Genomic DNA, 17867 nt, shown 5'->3' on the forward strand with positions numbered 1-17867 from the left:
GGGATGACTAGGGCTTTCCTTTATTTTGTGTGTGCATGCATGTATATATTTTTTCCATGTCCATTTTGGCATTTGAATATTTTGTCCTCGGGAGTGTAAGATGGTTCCTCTTGAAGGGATCCTAGAAAAATAAGCAAAATAGATTGATAAATGAACAAATAGTAAATTAAGGAAATAAATAAGTACAGACACTAGATAAGTATTTTCCCCCACCAGGTGGTGTTGTGGCAAAGGTTCCTCGGCAGGTTATGCTGGAGGCGCCGCCGCTGCCGCAACCGCTCCAGCGACCAGACGGGTATCGTGGCTGCGGGCGAGGGCGGCTGCGGCATGATGGTCGGGAGCGGAGGCGCCGCCCGCGGCAATAAGAAGAAGAAGACGAAGGACGGCCATGTGTACCACTCTGCTACCGAAGGCGCTGTCGGAGGAGGAGGAGGAGGAGGAGCAGGGCGAGGAGGAAGAGGAGCTCCCGCGAGAGGAACCAAAGTTACGAATGGGAGTCAACAGCAGCTCCAGCAGCAGCAGCAGCCGGGCTACGCGCATGCGCAGTCCGGGGTCGCCGTGCACCTGTCGCAGGTCTGAGCCTCAGCTTTGCCGCCTCCGCCATCGTCGTCGTCGTCGTCGTCGTCGTCTTCGTCTTCGTCGTCGCTCCTGCTGCTGCTGCTGCTGTTCGAGAGGAGTTTGGATCCTGACTTAAGGTCCCTACAGTAGAATTTCTCGTCTTCTTCCTCCTGCCGACAAGAAACAGGAAGAAGAAGAAGGTGGAGAAAAAAAAAATGAACACGAGACTAAAGAAGAGAAAAATGAAGAAAGAAAATAAGATTTTTACAAAGAGTCAGGGGTCAGGATGAAGAGGAGGTTGAGGACGAGGTGTCGAGGTCGAGATAGGTCCCCCTCCTCCCCTTCAGCCAAATGACGTACTTGACAGAGTTCATTCTACTTCACGCCAGAAGGTCTCTTAAGGTGGATTAAGTCGCGTGGAGGTCGTCAAAATAAAATGAATCGATTTTTGTATCGGGGGGGGGAGGGGGGCTCAATCACTGGTAGAACAGGAGACTTCTTCGGGTGAAAGAAAAAAAAAAAAAAAATGGGGCCCAAAATAAGACTTGAGATCTGACCTCACAGGCAACTCCCACCTGATTCAAATCATGGAGAGACAACCAGAAGAAAAAGGGTAAAGCCTTGACGCCAACCAGAATGATACATATATATATACACACACACACACACACACCAGAAAATAGCGACATGGATATTGAAAATAAGCTAAACATTTTAACCAAAGAAGGGCTTCCATGAACTTAAAAATAAAATTAATGAATAAAAGAAATATGGCGGAAAACAGAGCATCTAGCTGACTGATCGCCGTGAAGTGGCTAAGTACCGGTAAACTAGGAACTAGTCAGGGGAGGCGAGGACGAGAATAAGACAAAACCTGGAGAGAAACCTTGTTTTCAGCCCTTGAAATCCTTTGGATCATATTGAACCAACTCGGGACCGGCGGCGGCAGGATCTCCTGAAGAAGGCTCTTCCAAGGCAGGGAAGGTCTTCCGTTGGGGCCTGGGGAAGAAGGCGACTAGAATCGTTGGGGGTCGGTCAACAACACTTTTCCTTGAGTTATTTATGTTTGTACGCAGATATGGCGGCGTACGAGGTTGTATATAGAAAACTGAAAAATATATTTCTGCGGTACGATAGGTTTCTGTACATAGATGGATACACACACACACACACACAACTATGTGACTAGATTTAACAAGATTGATAATCTCTTCCCTGAAGGAATCTGATTGAGGAAAGAAAAAAATTCGTGTCTGCAATATTACTTTTTTTTAAAGCGATGTTTTATTTACAGTCTCCTTCAAATCTGAGTTGACAGGGGTCTCCCTAGTTTATATTTGCTTTGTTGCAAAACTTTGTTTACATTTGTTACGTGATCTTTTTTATTCACTGCAAAGCAACGTTGCTTTTGTTTACATTTGTCACGTGGCATATTGCTTTTGTTTACATTGGTTTCGTGGCACGTTGCTTTTGTTTACATCTGTTTCGTGGCAACGTTGCTTTTGTTTATATTCAGCTGAAGGAAACTCGTGGTTTTCAGATTTGTAATTTAATCAAAGTAAAGACAAAATAATCAAACATGTTAATGGAGAGACGAAATGCACCAAACTTGTCGAGTCCTTGTTCGCTTAGAAGTGAAGAAAACTGTACAAGAATCTGGGCAGTCAATTTGTGTCGGAGAAGGCGAAGAAAAAACAAAAGATGGACGAAGAAGAAAAAGAGTGAAAAAAGACAAAAAAAAAAAAAAAAAAAAGCACCGGAAGCATGAAGTGGAGGAAAGATAAAGGTGAAGAAAGAAAATGTATGTGAAGAGCAAGTGTTGAACTGGGACTTACTGCTCTCATTTTACAGTATTACGACGACTCTTAGTGTGATATTACATGTAAAAGACAGTCACTTTTAGTGATTTTTAGTGAATGAGAATTGGCAAGGGGGTCTGTACATTGCAGCAGCACCACCTGATCACTTCCTGGATTCGCATCATCCCAGATGTAAATAATTACAACGATGTATTTCCAGAACCCAGAACGCAATTTTACGACATCGCAACCTATGATTATAAATTTTGTCCATAACATGCTATTATCACAATTTTACAACATAGCATGTTTTGACTACAACTTAATGATATCGCCTGTTATGATCGCAAGTTTTCGACATGGGATACGATGATCGTAATTATGCGATATTGCCTGCAGTTCTCTACCCCAAGACAATCTAGACCGTTGGTTCTCAACTTTCGTGTAGCTCCCTTTCATTTTACTCCTGAACAATCCCCCCCGCCCGTCACCCCCCAAAAATAAAATAATGATAATGATAGAAGATGAAGACAAAGTTGGCATTCAAAATTATCTTATATTTCTTCTGCCAAGATATTTTTGTGTTCAGATTCCTCACATTATATAAAATCAAATCAGCCAATCTGAGTCCACTGTTGAACAAAGGCCTCCGTCAAAGTATTCCATGATTCACACGGCCGCTCTAACCTCTGCCACGTTACTCCTGCAAACTTCCCTATCTCGCCTTTCGTGTTGAACATTACTTTGGTTTTACTCATATTCATTTTAAACCTACTTTGAGACTTTCCTTGTTTAGATCACTCAGCATATCTTGCAAGTCTTCTGCTGTTACTGAAATAAGAATAATGTCATCCGCAAATCTTAGGTGGTTAAAACATTCGCCATTAATCTTCAAACTTTTCTCTTCCCAACTGAGCCTTCTGAAAATCTCTTCCAGGCAAGCTGTAAATAATTTGGGTGAAATTGTATCGCCTTGTCGTACTGTTTTCTCGATCTTGATCTTTTCTGAATCCATGTAGTCGAATTACAGCGGTACCGTTCACATAAATTTTTTCTAGAACCCTCATGATCTGTTTGTACCCTGCTTGCGTAGCGAGTTTAGTATTGCTATTTGTTCTACCGAGTCAAAGACCGTAATCTACAAAAGCTAAACAAAGAGGTATATTGTATTCTGTCGTTTTCTCGATTAGTTGGTTCATCGCCTGTAAATGGTCTAGAGTCGACTATCCGCTTCTAAAGCCTGCCTGTTCTCTCAGTTGGTTTCCATCTAAAACTTGACTTAGTTTTGGAGAATATATACATCTGATAGCAAGCTAATCGGTCGGTAGTTACTAAGGTCCTTCTGATGTCCTTTTTTATGAAGTGAAATCGCTATAGCATTACATCAGGATTCAGGAACACTTGCTTGACGTAAGCAGTGGGTGTACAACTGAGCTAACTTCACATTGTATAGAAATGTATAATTTGTAACAGCAGCAGGCCATGCCCCAAGGTTGAGAACCATTTTTAGACAAACCCAGTGATGTTTTACATTAATGAAAAAGTATATATATACATAAATATATGCATATCTATAAATACGCTGTTATATATTTATGGCTTGGAGATGACTTTTATATACATATATATCTATAATCCGACTCAAATTTGTTGTGCACCACAGTTCAACGTGGTTAAAGAATGTATGTTATTGAGAGTTGAACGTTGTTGAATACATTCTGAATGCTTTTGTATGCATATTGAACGTTGTTGTATGTCTTAAGCGTTATATACGTTCTGAACGTTACGTATCAAACGTTCTTGTGTATGTTCTGAACGTTCTTGTGCAAGGCAGAAAAATCTCATGCGCTCCGTTATGAGCGTTTGTTTTAATTTTGAACGATGTTTACGTTCTGAATGTTGTATACGTATTGAACATTGTTTTCTACGTTCTGAACGTTGTTTTGAATATACATTAAACGTTATTGTATACGTTCTGAACGTTTTTGAATATGTATGGAACGTTATTGTAAACGTTCTAAACGTTTTTGAATGTATTGAACGTTATTGTAACGTTCTGAACGTTTTAAATGTGTATTGAACGTTATTGTATACGTTCTGAACCTTTATGAATGTATTGAACGTTATTGTAAACGTTCTGAACGTTTTTGAGTATGTATTGAACGTTATTGTAAACGTTCTGAACGTTTTGAATATGTATTGAACGTTATTGTATATGTTCTGAACGTTTTTGAATATGTATTGAACGCTATTATATACGTTCTGAACGTTTTTGGGTATGTAATGAATGTTTTTGTATACGTTCTGAACGTTTTTGGATACATATTGTACATTGTTATATTGTAAGGTGCCCGCTTCCACTTCCTAGTGCGGGTGCTAACTTCCGAGTACCTTCTCCCCCTCCCCCTCCCCCCCCAGATGTTTTGTTTTCTGATCAATACAGTGAAACGTTTTATTTTATTTCATTCTGGTTAAAGACAGACTATTTTAATCATCTGAATGGAACCATTGGGGACGAACTGGGATCCCGGTCTTTGACAAACTCCCTTCTGACACAAGCTTGCCCCACACCCAGCAAGAAAAAAAAAAAAAAGGCCAGAATTAATTCTTAAAGGGCGACACTGTTGTTCATTATAACGATGTTTGGGATCTCAACACAAACTCCTGTATAACGAATATCTGTATAATGATTGTGTAAATATGATGTAAGATATACTCTAGGTTAAGAACTGCAATTAGTGTAAAAAAGAATAAAAATCTTAAAGAATTTTTTTAGATCTTTATGAAACCTTTGGGGAAGGGGTAAGGGGCGAGGGCCAATTTTCCTTCGGATTAATAAAATCCAGTCGGGTCTAACTACGGATACAACACAATGACATAAATTTGTTTCATCGCATAATCTAACATTTGGCCAGCCCTCTTATAAGTAGGAAAGCGCATTTTGCTTTATGTATATGATTATTGTAAACTAAAATTGTCACAAAATAATTCGAACGGATTGAGTGGCGGCTTGTAGCTAAAATCAGTGGGGGTGCTGCTCCAGATAATATTATACTGTCACGTGGGTCACGTGACAAAGCTTGGAGAGCTGTCGGCGCGAACGTTTCGTCCCCCGCTGACCACGTGGTCCGGCTCGAGATGGAGCTTGGAGCTGGTCGGCGCGCTCGGCACCTGACCCAGCGTGAGGTCATGCTTAACCTCCAGGCCTGCCAACTGACCCAACTATACGAGGTCACTACTGCCGCTACACGCATGCGCAGATCGCCGCCACCCACTCTCCCTCACTCTCCCGGATGTATAAGAGGGAAGGACATGGAGATGAAGAGGACACACTTTACGGCCGCTTGCCGTTGAGGGCGACCCCCCCCCCCTTCCCCTCCCAGTTCCACGGAGGGAGGACACCAGGACGCAGGAGACCACGAGGAGATAGAGCCGTAGGAGACTTCACGGCTGCTCGCCGTTAAAGGCGGACACCCCCCCCCTTCCCTCCCAGTTCCACGGAGGGAGGGCACCAGGACGAAGGAGATCGTCGGAGCAGGAGACCAAGGAAGAGACGTGCGCCCGTCCGCCCAGGAGAAGGACACAGGGGACTCGTCTGAAGAAGGAATCGACGCTCGAGGAGAATTCATCCTCGCGCTCGTAGAGCCGATGAGTGGTTTGTTAATTATACTTTTGTACATATTGAGTAGGCCGTGCTAGATATCACACTGGTGATATTTCTTTATATGAGTTCAGATAATTTAGTTAGTGCTCTGTGTTGATCCACAATAAAAACACGTGTTAGTGTTACCTTGGTGTTTCTTTTCTCTCACGCCCAATTCTCAATAATACCGAGTATATACCGTATTTGTACCCCCCCTGACATATACATAAACTTGATAAAAGTATAAAAAATACGTATATTTTCTTAACGATAGCTTAAATTGTTGCAGTTCGAGCTTGATCCATTCATTTATAAACGAAATAAATTCTTGTTCTACTTTGCACGAAAAGATTTATAATCTCTTTGACCTATAGATGTTTGTTGAGGCTTTTTTTCATTAAAGGCTGGGTAAGGCTAGGTGTTGGAAAGGGGTTAGGTTTTGATTAGGTTGGGTCAGGGTTGGGTTTGGTTTTAAGTTAGGTTTAGTTGGGTTGGGATAGGTTAGGTTTGATTAGGTTATGTTAATTTAGGGCTTGATTAGGTTAGGATAGGTTAAGGATTAGGTTAGGTTATATTAGGTCAGGATAGGTTTGGTTAGGTTAGGTTAGGCTTGTTTTGTTAGGTTAGGTCATGGCTGGTTAGGTTGATTGTGGTTAGGTAATGTTAGATTAGGTGTGGATAGGCTACGTTTGGTTAGGTAAACATGTTTGATTAGGGTAGGCTAGGTTAATTTTGTTTCTGTTAGGTAAGGTTTGATTAGGTTAGGTTTGGTTACATTAGATTAAGTTTGGCTAAGTTAGGTTTAATTAGGTTGGGTTAATCTAGGCTAGGTTTGGTTAGGTTTAAGTTTAGTTAGGTTAGGTAAGGATCGGTTAGGTTAAGTTTAAGTTAGTTTAGGTTACTTAGATTGGTTATCCTAGGTTGACTATTCCTCACCTACGATGTGGTTTCGATGGAAATATTGAGTGCACGATGGACTGGCTTTGTGCTCCTATACTGCTTGGAATTCCATGATGTGTGCTTTATGTAGGTACCTTTCTATGTACACAATATTGGACAAATCGCCGAGCCTTGGAGTCCTACTTGACGAGTAAAATAGGCTCTCCTATGTGATTGAAATGATTGCATTGCAATTTTCGTATTTTGTGAGCGCCCTGCCAAAGAATACTACACTTTGTGCTAAAGTGCCTTGTCCACCAGGAATGTGGTGGACCATACTTTCTATATCGTAAGTCACTGGGGTCGCCGAGCCGTTTGAATGAGTCACCAAGGATTTGTGGACTTATTTTTTTTTTCCAAAATTCCTGTGTGAGAGTGTGTGTTACTGTTGGATAGTGTAATGCTGTTGAGTGTGTTATGATGTGTCACGATATGACACAAAGATGTGCAAGTGTAACGCAGTAGCTTATGTAAGTTGTGTTAGGTAATGTTAGTCCGTGTATCCCTTGCAAGAGTTATAACATTGTAACTGCCCTTACTAGCTATCTATGGTGTCAATACATAACTTGATGTTGAATTTGACCACTACTAGGTTATCTTAAGCTGGACAATGAGATATAGGACTATAATAATAGGTTACTTCTGGTAAATTTACCAGTTACAGGAAACTGCTGTGAAGTACAACGGAGGAGTACACAAGTGGAACGATTTGCAGTGAAGGGTCAAGGGTCAATATAACAACGATGGCATAGGGAAGTAGTGCCATCACAAATCGTGCTTAATTCTTAACAAGAGTCAGATAGCAAACGATAAATTGTAAACCTTCTTCACACAAAAGTAAAGTGGAAGGATTGTGTGAAGCCAGGTAAATAGGAATGTAGACTAGGCCTATAGATGTAGCTAAATGGCACCTGCTATTGGCATTTGTATGTGCCCCACATTTAAAAAGAGGGTTGCGTGCTGTGCCAACACGTTCGCACCCTCGTTCAAACCCCGTCATATCTAGGAAGTTCCTTCTGTACATATCTATTGTTATGTAAGTAGTTATATTTTATATTTCACCTTTATTTCATATCTGGTGTGAGAAAGAAAATCTCCCAACAAAAGGCATAAAGCACGCTGGCAACTGGTTGATAGAACTCTGATCGAATCATGGCCAGGTTTGATACAGTAGATCAAATACAATACGCCAGATCGTGACATATAAATGGGGTATTGTTTTTCTTCTTCCTGGATGAAATAACTGGTGTGTGGAAAATACGTGAGAGGAAATAGAAAAAAAGGTTGAAAATTTAGGTCATATCAAGTGAGTTCAAACCGTGATCGATCATAAAAGCAGAAGCGCGTCCGCCAGATTTGTTTGTTTACATACAATAGGCATACAAATAGAAAAAAAAAATGTGACGGTCAAGCTGTCTAAATCGTACTGACAGTAATTACAACGTCGAGGGATTTTCACATGTAAGAGAAATCATGATATGGAGGAAGATAGAGGTGAAAGTAGATGAAAGACATAGCGAAGTGGATCTTAGACAAGAGACAGTCTCAAAGGGAAATCAATAAAGTTGAAGTAGAACAGCGCGAACAACGATTAACTTGGATGACTAGGGAGAGAAGTATAAAAAGGCGAGTCAACTTACCCTCAAATTTGATGAAAGGGAACCAGAATTGTTCGTTTGAACATTCGAAGGCATAGCGAGACAAATGGGATGGAGAAGGAACCATTGGTCAGCAATGATAAAACCTAACCTAGCCTACCCCCAAAAGCGGTATTTGACAGAAAAGGTATAATTGTGATGAAAGGAGATTCAGGGAGGTTAGGACCTTGCGTCCAGGCTCCTCGCGCTTACCTCGCCGTGCACCGCGACCGACTCTCTCCCTGTGGGGGTACGTTTGTGTCAAATCGGCCACCTTTCGATTTTGGGTCATTTTGGTCGCCTGCTCCGATTTAGCCACCATCTCACTCACAGGTTGAGGGCGGCCAGGGCTGCTGTGGAGTCCACTTGGACAACACTCAGGCCAACAGTACGGGCGCTACCGCCATACCCTTGGGCCCAGGCTTCTCACCGTGCACTGTGGAGTAAGTTTGTGCCAAATTGGTCCCCTTCCGATTTTCGGCAAAATTCGTAGGTCCCCTTTGATATTTTTTCGATTTTGGGTCATTTTGGTCACCTGCTCCGATTTAGCTATCATCTCTTGGGCCCAGGCTCCTCGTGTCTACCTCTTCGTGCACTGGGCCCAACTCTCTCTCTCTGGAGTAAGTCTGGGCTTTCCCTTATCCAAGTACCCTGTGATTCTGTGGGAAAGTCAGATCAATCAGACACAACAGTGTGTTTGTAGGTATTTTATTAAATCATCTTTGATAAGTGACTCCAGACTTTTGCTAACATGTGGTGAGACTAATCGCTCTGTAGCAAACCACGCGACTTTTTATGGTTATTGCGTTTGCCCTCTGGTAAATATATATGATATGTGTAGGATGCCATATTGCAGTAGCTATCCACACAGTTCCTAAAGATAGAAGCAAACTTTGCTATAACGCTCTATGTTATTGTACGGGGAAATCCCATGCAGACAATTGAATCTGTACGCCTCGCTACACTATTCATTTTCTTGTGAAAAATATCCCAATGTATCGAAAATTTTGACGGGATCCGACTTGGTTTAACTTTTCTAAATACCAGCTGCTAAACACTGCTGCTGCTATGGATTATGTCGTAGTAACTCACATTATGAGGATAGACCGCATACGAAGGGTGTCAGCGATGGGTTCGAGTGTGTGGGAAGATTTTACCACCGAGAATGTGAAAGACGAGTACAAATGCAGCAAACACCTCGTAGGTGAATCTGGGCCTACCGATAACCACCCACACGCAATATCTGCTGTGCCCCATGCTATTCTGCATGTAGCACATGGCGGTGTTGAAAGCTGAGTAAACATCCACACTGAGTGGGCATGAGGAAAGAATGCCAATCTCACAGATGCCATTTTTATCTATATCATTGGATAGCTTCTATCCAGTTATTTTGAACCCCATGAAATGAATAGAGCAAATTAATAACAACGTCAGTAGTGGACGTTGTTACAGTAGTGTATTTTTGACGGGGCCTGCCGTGGACATTGGCACAAGCGCATCGCTCTAACCTAACTCGTTCAGAATAACTTTCCTCGTGTCATCGAGGCTCGCACTTATATTCCTTGCTCTTGATGTTTCATAAGCAGAGATGCTGCTTCAACAATTCTTTAGAATATTGGGTGTGGCTTCTTGTCCAAGCAATAGGGCTAGCAGAAGTGGCTAATTTTTTGTCCTCGACACTCCAACCAATGTTTTACTTGAATGAAAAACTGTCAATACATTGAATGTCGATTTTGGCCCCAGGGACATCGTCCACTAGCAATAAAACGTTTGGAAATGGTCGCAGGATACGTTCCGCTGGAGATGTTAACTTTCCAAGATCACGACGTCTACTGGGGGACGGTTTTAGAACGGAGCACGCTGATTGGCCCGTTCCTCCTTCCAGGACCAGCTTGGCAGTAACCAATGATAGATTAACAAAGCTGTCTCTATGGTTCCTAACCTCACCTAAGTCGTGGTGGTTGTTGTTGTTGACATTCCCTAGACTGTCTGTCCGAGCAGTCCCGTCTCCCCAAGGAAGGCCACAGCCGAAACTGGGTTTTCCCACAAATCCATTATAGAGTGTATGTTGTGTTGTTTGCGTGCATGATTGTGTATAATGCAGTCTTCCATTATGTGTTGTATGGTATGGGGTGAAGTGTTACATCCTGGGCAGCTGTTCACAACACGGTCGTCCAGCCTCTTCTGGTAGCTTAGAAGTGCTGGGTGGTGACCGCATCGCAGTCTGGCCAAGTGGACTCTGTCCTTACGTGGGAGAGAGGATTCAGAAGGGTGGATATCAGGGGGTCTGGCATGCAGCAGTGTGTTGTCTTTCAGTGTGTTAATGGAGCGGTGAGTGATATGATTATGAATATGTTTCCGGAGGCTGGTATTTGGTGGTTGTGGAGGAAGAGAAGAGAGTATCTGTGCGTAATAAAGGTCTTTGGGTGTAGTTTTAATGTTTCTTGGTGTGTGTGAGTGTTCTGCTATGTAGTGTAGCAGGTGTGATGTGTTTGTGGTGGCTGCGGCAAGTGTTTGTGTGCCTCTCATGTCGAGGTGGTCCTTGACTTTGAGGACTTTTGTTTCATGGTGTAAATGGTCTGTAGGTGTTGTATTTGTGCAGCCTGTAATTGTTTTTAGGGCTTTGTTTTGTATGATTTGAAGGGTGTTGTGGTGTGTCTCACTGAGATTAGGAGCCCATGCAGGACTCGCATAATTCATCACTGAGCGTATGCATTGTTTGTATATTGTTATATTAGTTTCTTTGTTTTGTCCAAATGTTGTTCCAGTGATTGACTTAAGTGCGTTAAGTCTAGGTGTGCATTTGTTTTTTATGTTTGTGAGGTGTTGTTTGAAAGACATGGATGTATCGCATGTTACACCAAGAATTTTCGGTGTGTTTGTGTGTGGTATTAGAGTGTTGTTGATGTAGAGATGAGGTATGTATTTGTGTTCTTTTGTCCAGTTGGTGAGAAGTGTTGCTGTAGATTTGGTTGGAGCTATTTTGAGTCTGTTTGGATCGGGGACAAAGGAAGGGGATTACTAATCGGGGGTAAGGGCAGCAGTGTGTTGGGGAGGTGGGAGTGGGGTTACTGGAGGGCAGGTAGAACATGTCCAAGTGTTTGTGTATTGGTTTGTGTCAGCAAGTGTTGTACAAGTGAGGTGGGCCCAGTTTTTGCACATATTGCACTGAACTGAGCCCTTTGTCTGCTCGAAGTAATGGGTTTAGAGCATGTTGGGCATGTGTATTTTGTGGTGGGCCCAGGATTGCTCTCTACATCTCCGGCTAAAAGTAGAAGAGGGGTGATCGCCGGAAAATCACCCCTCAGTGCAGAAAAAACGTAACATTGTATGTTGGAAAAAAGGATTGTGGTACTCCCCCAGGTAGGCGTAGCTCCTCCTTGGGGATCGGTGCCATCTGCGTAGAGCCGGTGGCCAGGATTGTTTGCTGCAGATTGGCCCCCAACTCTTGGTGTTGGGGGGTGGTCCCATGACGTTGACGCTGCAGTGGTTGTTAGTAGTGGTTATAAGTCGTGGTGGTTGTAAGTCGAGGTTATAAGTAGTGATATTAAGTCGTGGTTGTAGTTGGTTTAAGTGGTGGTTGCAATCTGTGGTTGTAAGTCGACGTTGTAAGTCATGGTTGTAACTCGTGGTTGTAAAACGCGTAAGTTGTGGTTCTAAGTCGTAGTAAGTCGTAGCTGTAAGTGGTTGGGTTAAGTGGTTGTTGTAATTCGAGGTTGTAAACCGCGTAAGTGGTGGTCGTAGCTCGAGATTGTAAATCGTGGTTGTAAGTTGTGGTTTTAAGCCGTGGTTGTAAGTGGAGGTTGTACGTGGTTGTAAGTAGTGGTTGTAAGTTGTGGTTGTAGATTAAGGTTGTAGGACATGGTTGTAAGTCGTGGTGTTTGTAGGTGGTGGATGTAAGTGGTGGCTGAAAGCCATGGTTGTAATTCGAGTTTGTAAGTCGTGTAAGTGATGGTTGTAAGTCGTGGTTATAAGCCACGTAAGTAATGTTTGTAAGTAGTGGTTGTAAGTGCTGCTTCTGTGGTGGCTGTAAGTGCTGATTCTGTGGTGGTTGTAAGTCGAGGTTGTAAGTGGTGGATGTAAGTCGAGGTTGTAAGAATTGGATGTAAGTGGTGGTTGTAAGTATTTTGTAAGTCGTTGTAAACCGCGTAGGTGATGGTTGTAAATGGTTGTAAGTATAGGTAAGTCGTGGTTGTAGTTGGATGGTTTAAGTAGTGGTTGCAAGTTGGGGTTGGAAGTCGACGTTGTAAGTCATGGTTGTAACTCGTGGTTGTAAAACGCGTAAGTTGTGGCTGTAAGATGTGGTTCTAAGTCGTAGTAAGTCGTGGCTGTAAGTGGTTGGGGTTGTGGTGGTTGTAATTCGAGGTTGTAAGTCATTGTTGTAAACCGCGTAAGCGGTGGTTGTAGCTCGAGATTGTAAATCGTTGTTGTAAGTCGTGGTTGTAGGTCGTGGTTGTAAGTCAAGCTTGTATGTCGTGGTTGTAAATTAAGTGGTTGTAAGTGATGGTTGTAGGTTAAGTTGTAAGTGGTGGTTCTAGGTGGTGGTTGTAGTGTTTGTAAACAGCGTAAGTGGTGGTTGTAGGTGGTGGTAAATCGAGCTTGTAATTCGAGATTGTACATCGTGGTTATTACAACAACGAGGTTGTGAGTCGTGGTTGTAATTCGAGAATGTAAGTTTTGGTTGTAAGTGGTGGTTGTAAGCCCTGGTTTTAAGTTGTGTAAGTGGTGGTTGTAAACCGCGGAGGTGGTTGTAGGTCGTGGTTGTAAGTGGTGGTTAAAGTCGTGGCTGTAAGCCCTGGTTTTAAATCGTGTAAGTGGTGGTTGTATGTCGTGGTTGTAAGTCGTTGTAAACCGTGTAAGGGGTAGTTGCAAGTGGTGGGTTAATCGTGTTTGTAAGCAGCGTAAGTGGTGGTTGTAAGTCTTGTAAGTTGTGGTTGTAACGAGGTTTTAAGTGGTGGTTATAAGTGGTTGGGTTAAGGGGTGGTTGTAAGTTGTGGTTGTATGTCGAGGTTGTAAGTCATGATTGTAAGTCGTGGTTGTAAATCGCGTAAGTGGTGGCTGTATGTCGAGGTTATAAGTGGTGGTTGTAATTTGGGTAAGTGGTGGTTGAATTGTGGTTGTAAGTCGAGGTTGTAAGTCGTGTTTGTAAACCGCGTAACTGGTGGTTGTAAGTCGATGTTATAAGTGGTGGTTAAGGTTGTAAGTCGTGTAAGTGGTGGTTGTAAGTCGAGATTGTATGTCGTGGTTTTATGTTAAGTAGTGGTTGTAAGTGGTGGTTATAAGTGGAGGTTGTTAGTTTAAGTGGTGGTTGTAAGTGATGATTGGAAGTAGTGGTTCTAAGTCGAGGATCCAAGTGTTGGTTTAAGTCGTGGTTGTAACCTAACCTAACCCTAACCTACCGTAACATAACCAACCCACCAAACCTAACCTAACTCATGGTTGTAGGACGTAGTTGTAAGTGGTGGTTGTTGGTGGTGATTGTCAGTGGCGGTTATAAGTCGAGGTTATAAGTCGTGGTTGTAAACCTTGTAAGTAGTGGTTGTAAGTGGTGACTTTAATTTGAGGATGTAAGTTGTGGTCGTAAGTTGTGGTTGTAAGTCGATGTTGTAAGTAGACGTAAGACGAGGATGTACAATGTTGTAAGTGGACGTTGTATATGGTGGTTGTAAGTCATGGTCGTAAGTGGTGGTTATAAGCTGTGGTTGTAAGTGGTGGTTTTAAGTCGTGGTAGTATGGGGTTGTGAGGTATGTCGTGGTTGTTGTAAGTCATGGTTTTAAGTGGTGGTTATAACTGGTGGTTGTAAGTCGTGGTTGTAGGTGGTGGTTGTAAGTTGTGATTAAGTGGTGGTTGTAAATGTGGTTTGTCATGGTTGTAAGTGTTGATTGTAAGTGGTGACTGTGGTGGTTGTAAGTGATGGTTGTACGCGGTGGTTGCAATTAGTGGTTGTAAGTGGTTAGTGGTGGTTGTAAGTGGTAGTTCTAAGTGATGGTTGTAAGTTGTGGTTGTGTTTTTAAGTCGTGATAGTAACTGGTTGTAAGTTATTGTAAGTGATGGTTGTAAATGGCTGTTGTAAGTGGTGGTTAATGTGGTATATCGTGGTTGGAAGGGGTTGTAAGTCGTGGTTGTAGGTTGTGATTGGAAGTTGTGATTGTAGGTGTTTTTCGGTGGTCGTAGGTGGTTGAAAGTCATTGTTGCAAGTGGTGATTGTACGTGGATATAAGTCGTGGTTGTAAGTGATGGTTGTAACTGGTGCTTGTAAGTGGCGGTTGTAAATCTTGATTGTAAGTCGTGGTTGTAAGTGTTGACTAAGTGGTGGTTGTAAGTTGTGGTTGTAAGTGGTTCTTAGTGGTGGTTGTAAGTTGTTATAGGTGGTGGTTGTAAGTGGATGTTTTAAAGTCGTAAGTGGTGGTTGTGAATGTAGTGTGATGGTTGTAAGTTGTGGTTGTAAGTTATTTTAAGTGCTGGTTAGTCGTCGTTGTAAGTGGTGGTTCTTATTGGTTGTAAGTCATGGTTGTAAGTTGTGGGTGTTAGGTGTAAAATTGTGGTTGTAAGTCTTGATTGTACGTATTGGTTGTAAGTTGTGATTGTAAGTGCTTAAAAAGGTGGTTTAGTGGTTGTTGTAAGTCGTGGTTGTAAGTGATGGTTGTAAGTCGTGGTTGTAAGTTGCGGTGGTAAGTGGATGTTTTAAATAGTGGTTGTAAGCATTGGTTGTAAGCTGTGATTGCGTGATGGTTGTAAGTGGTGGTTGTGAGGTTTAAGTCCTGGTTGTTAGTGGGGGTTGTAAGCGGAGATTATTAGTGGGGGTTCTAAGTCGTGATTTAAGTCGTGGTTGTAGGTGGTGGTTGTAAGTTGTGATTGTAAGCAGTAGTTGTAAATATTAGTAAGTCGTGGTTATTGGTGGTCGTAGGTGGTTGTGAAGGTATGTGGTGGTTGGGTCCAGGTTCCCCACGTCTACATCGCTGTGCCCTGTGGACGACTCTCTCCCTCTGAAGTAAGTTTAGGCCAAATCGGAGACATGACGGTTTTTGGGCAAATCCCTTTGGTAATTTTGAGGGTCATTTTGGCCACTTGTCCCGATTGAGTCACCACCTGAGCTACAGGTCGAGAGCCACCAGGGCTCTTGCGGATCGCACTTAGATATTGCTCAGGCTAAAAGCACGGGCGCCAACAGGCGGAAATGAGAGGAGAAAATTACACAAACACAAACAAATTTGGCTGGTCGCCACAACCTCGCCCTTGGGTCCAGGTTCCCCATGTCTACCTCGCTGCGCCCTGTGGGCGACTCTCTCCCTCTGGAGTAAGTTTGGGCCAAATCGGAGACATGACGGTTTTTGGCCAAATCCGTGGGTAATTTTGAGGGTCATTTTGGCCACTTGTCCCGATTGGGTCACCAACTCAGCTACAGGTGGAGGGCCGCCAGGGCTCTTGCGGATCGCACTTAGATACTGCTCAGGCTAAAAGTAAGGGCGCCAACAGGCGGAAATGAGAGGGGAAAATTACACAAACACAAACAAATTTGGCTGGTCGCCACAACCTCGCCCTTGGGTCCAGGTTCCCCACGTCTACCTCGCTGTGCCCTGTGGACGACTCTCTCCCTCTGGAGTAAGTTTGGGCCAAATCGGAGACATGACGATTTGGGCCAAAATCCGTGGGTTAACCCCTTTGGTAATTTTGTGGGTCATTTTGGCCACTTGTCCCGATTGGGTCACCACCTGAGCTACAGGTCGAGGGCCACCAGGACTCTTGCAGATCGCACTCAGATACTGCTGAGGCTAAAAGCACGGGCGCCAACAGGCGGAAATGAGAGGGGAATTTTACACAAACACAAACAAATTTGGCTGGTCGCCACAACCTCGCCCTTGGGTTCAGGTGTCCCACATCTACCTCGCTGTGCCCTGTGGACGACTCTTGAGTAAGTTTGGGCCAAATCGGAGACATGACGTTTTTTGGCCAAATCCGTGGGTAATTTTGAGGGTCATTTTGGCCACTTGCCCCGATTGGGTCACCATCTGAGCTACAGGTCGAGGGCCACTAGGACTCTTGCGGATCGCGCTTGGATACTGCTCAGGCTAAAAGTACGGGCGCCAACAGGCGGAAATGAGAGGGAAAATCACACAAACACAAACAAATTTGGCTGGTCGCCACAACCTCGCCCTTGGGTCCAGGTTCCCCACGTCTACCTCGCTGTGCCCTGTGGACGACTCTCTCCCTCTGGAGTAAGTTTGGGCCAAATCGGAGACATGACGGCAAATCCGTGGGTACTTTTGGTTTTTGGTAATTTTGAGGGTCATTTTGGCCACTTGTCCCGATTGGGTCACCACCTGAGCTACAGGTGGAGGGCCACCAGGGCTATTGCGGATCGCACTTAGATACTGCTCAGGCTAAAAGTACGGGCGCCACAGGCGGAAATGAGAGGGGAAAATTACACAAACACAAACAAATTTGGCTGGTCGCCACAACCTCGCCCATGGGTCCAGGTTCCCCACGTCTACCTCGCACTTCAGCATGGTAAAAGTAAGGAAGTGGGTCACTGTGACTGAGTTCAAAATGAACCAGACTTAGGGTATCCAACCTAAGCTCCACCACAGTCATGATGGCCAAGCACTTTAGCATCGTAAAAGTAAGGAAGTGGGTCACTGTGACTGAGTTCAAAATAAACCAGACTTAGGGTATTGAGCCTAAGATCTGCCACAGGCTAAAAGTACGGGCGCCAACGGGCGGAAATGAGAGGAGAAAGTTACACAAACATAAACAAATTTGGCTGGTGGCCACAACCTCGTCCTTGGGTCCAGGTTTCCCATGTCTACCTCGCTGTGCCGTGTGGACGACTCTCTCCCTCTGGAGTAAGTTTGGGCCAAATCGGAGACATGACGGTTTTTTTTTCCAAATCCGTGGGTCCCCTTTGGTAATTTTGAGGGTCATTTTGGCCACTTGTCCCGATTGGGTCACCACCTCAGCTACAGGTGGAGGGCCACCAGGGCTCCTTCGGATCGCACTTAGATACTGTTCAGGCTAAAAGTACGGGCGGCAACAGGCGGAAATGAGAAGGGAAAATCACACAAACACAAACAAATTTGGATGGTCGCCACAACCTTGCCCTTGGGTCCAGGTTCCCCATGTCTACCTCGCTGTGCCCTGTGGACGACTCTCTCCCTCTGGAGTAAGTTTGGGCCAAATCGGAGACATGACGGTTTTTGGGTCCAGGTTCCCCACGTCTACCTCGCACTTCAGCATAGTAAAAGTAAGGAAGTGGGTCACTGTGACTGAGTTCAAATTGAACCAGACTTAGG

General features: G+C 43.7%; 1 protein-coding gene across 1 annotated transcript in view; it reads left to right on the forward strand.

The window, feature by feature from the left end:
- The window catches only part of LOC143018303 (frizzled-10-like), a 163277-nt gene extending 158979 nt beyond the window's left edge, over positions 1 to 4298 (forward strand). Inside the window, exon 9 of the mRNA XM_076173661.1 lies at positions 217 to 4298. Coding sequence (XP_076029776.1) covers positions 217 to 579 — 363 coding nt within the window. The 3' untranslated portion in view covers positions 580 to 4298. The remainder of the gene's footprint in view (positions 1 to 216) is intronic.
- The last annotated feature ends 13569 nt before the right edge of the window (positions 4299 to 17867 follow it).

Source organism: Oratosquilla oratoria, chromosome 34, assembly GCF_046742065.1.
Source record: "Oratosquilla oratoria isolate Oo_2021 chromosome 34, ASM4674206v1, whole genome shotgun sequence".
NCBI classification, from domain to species: Eukaryota; Metazoa; Arthropoda; class Malacostraca; order Stomatopoda; family Squillidae; genus Oratosquilla; species Oratosquilla oratoria.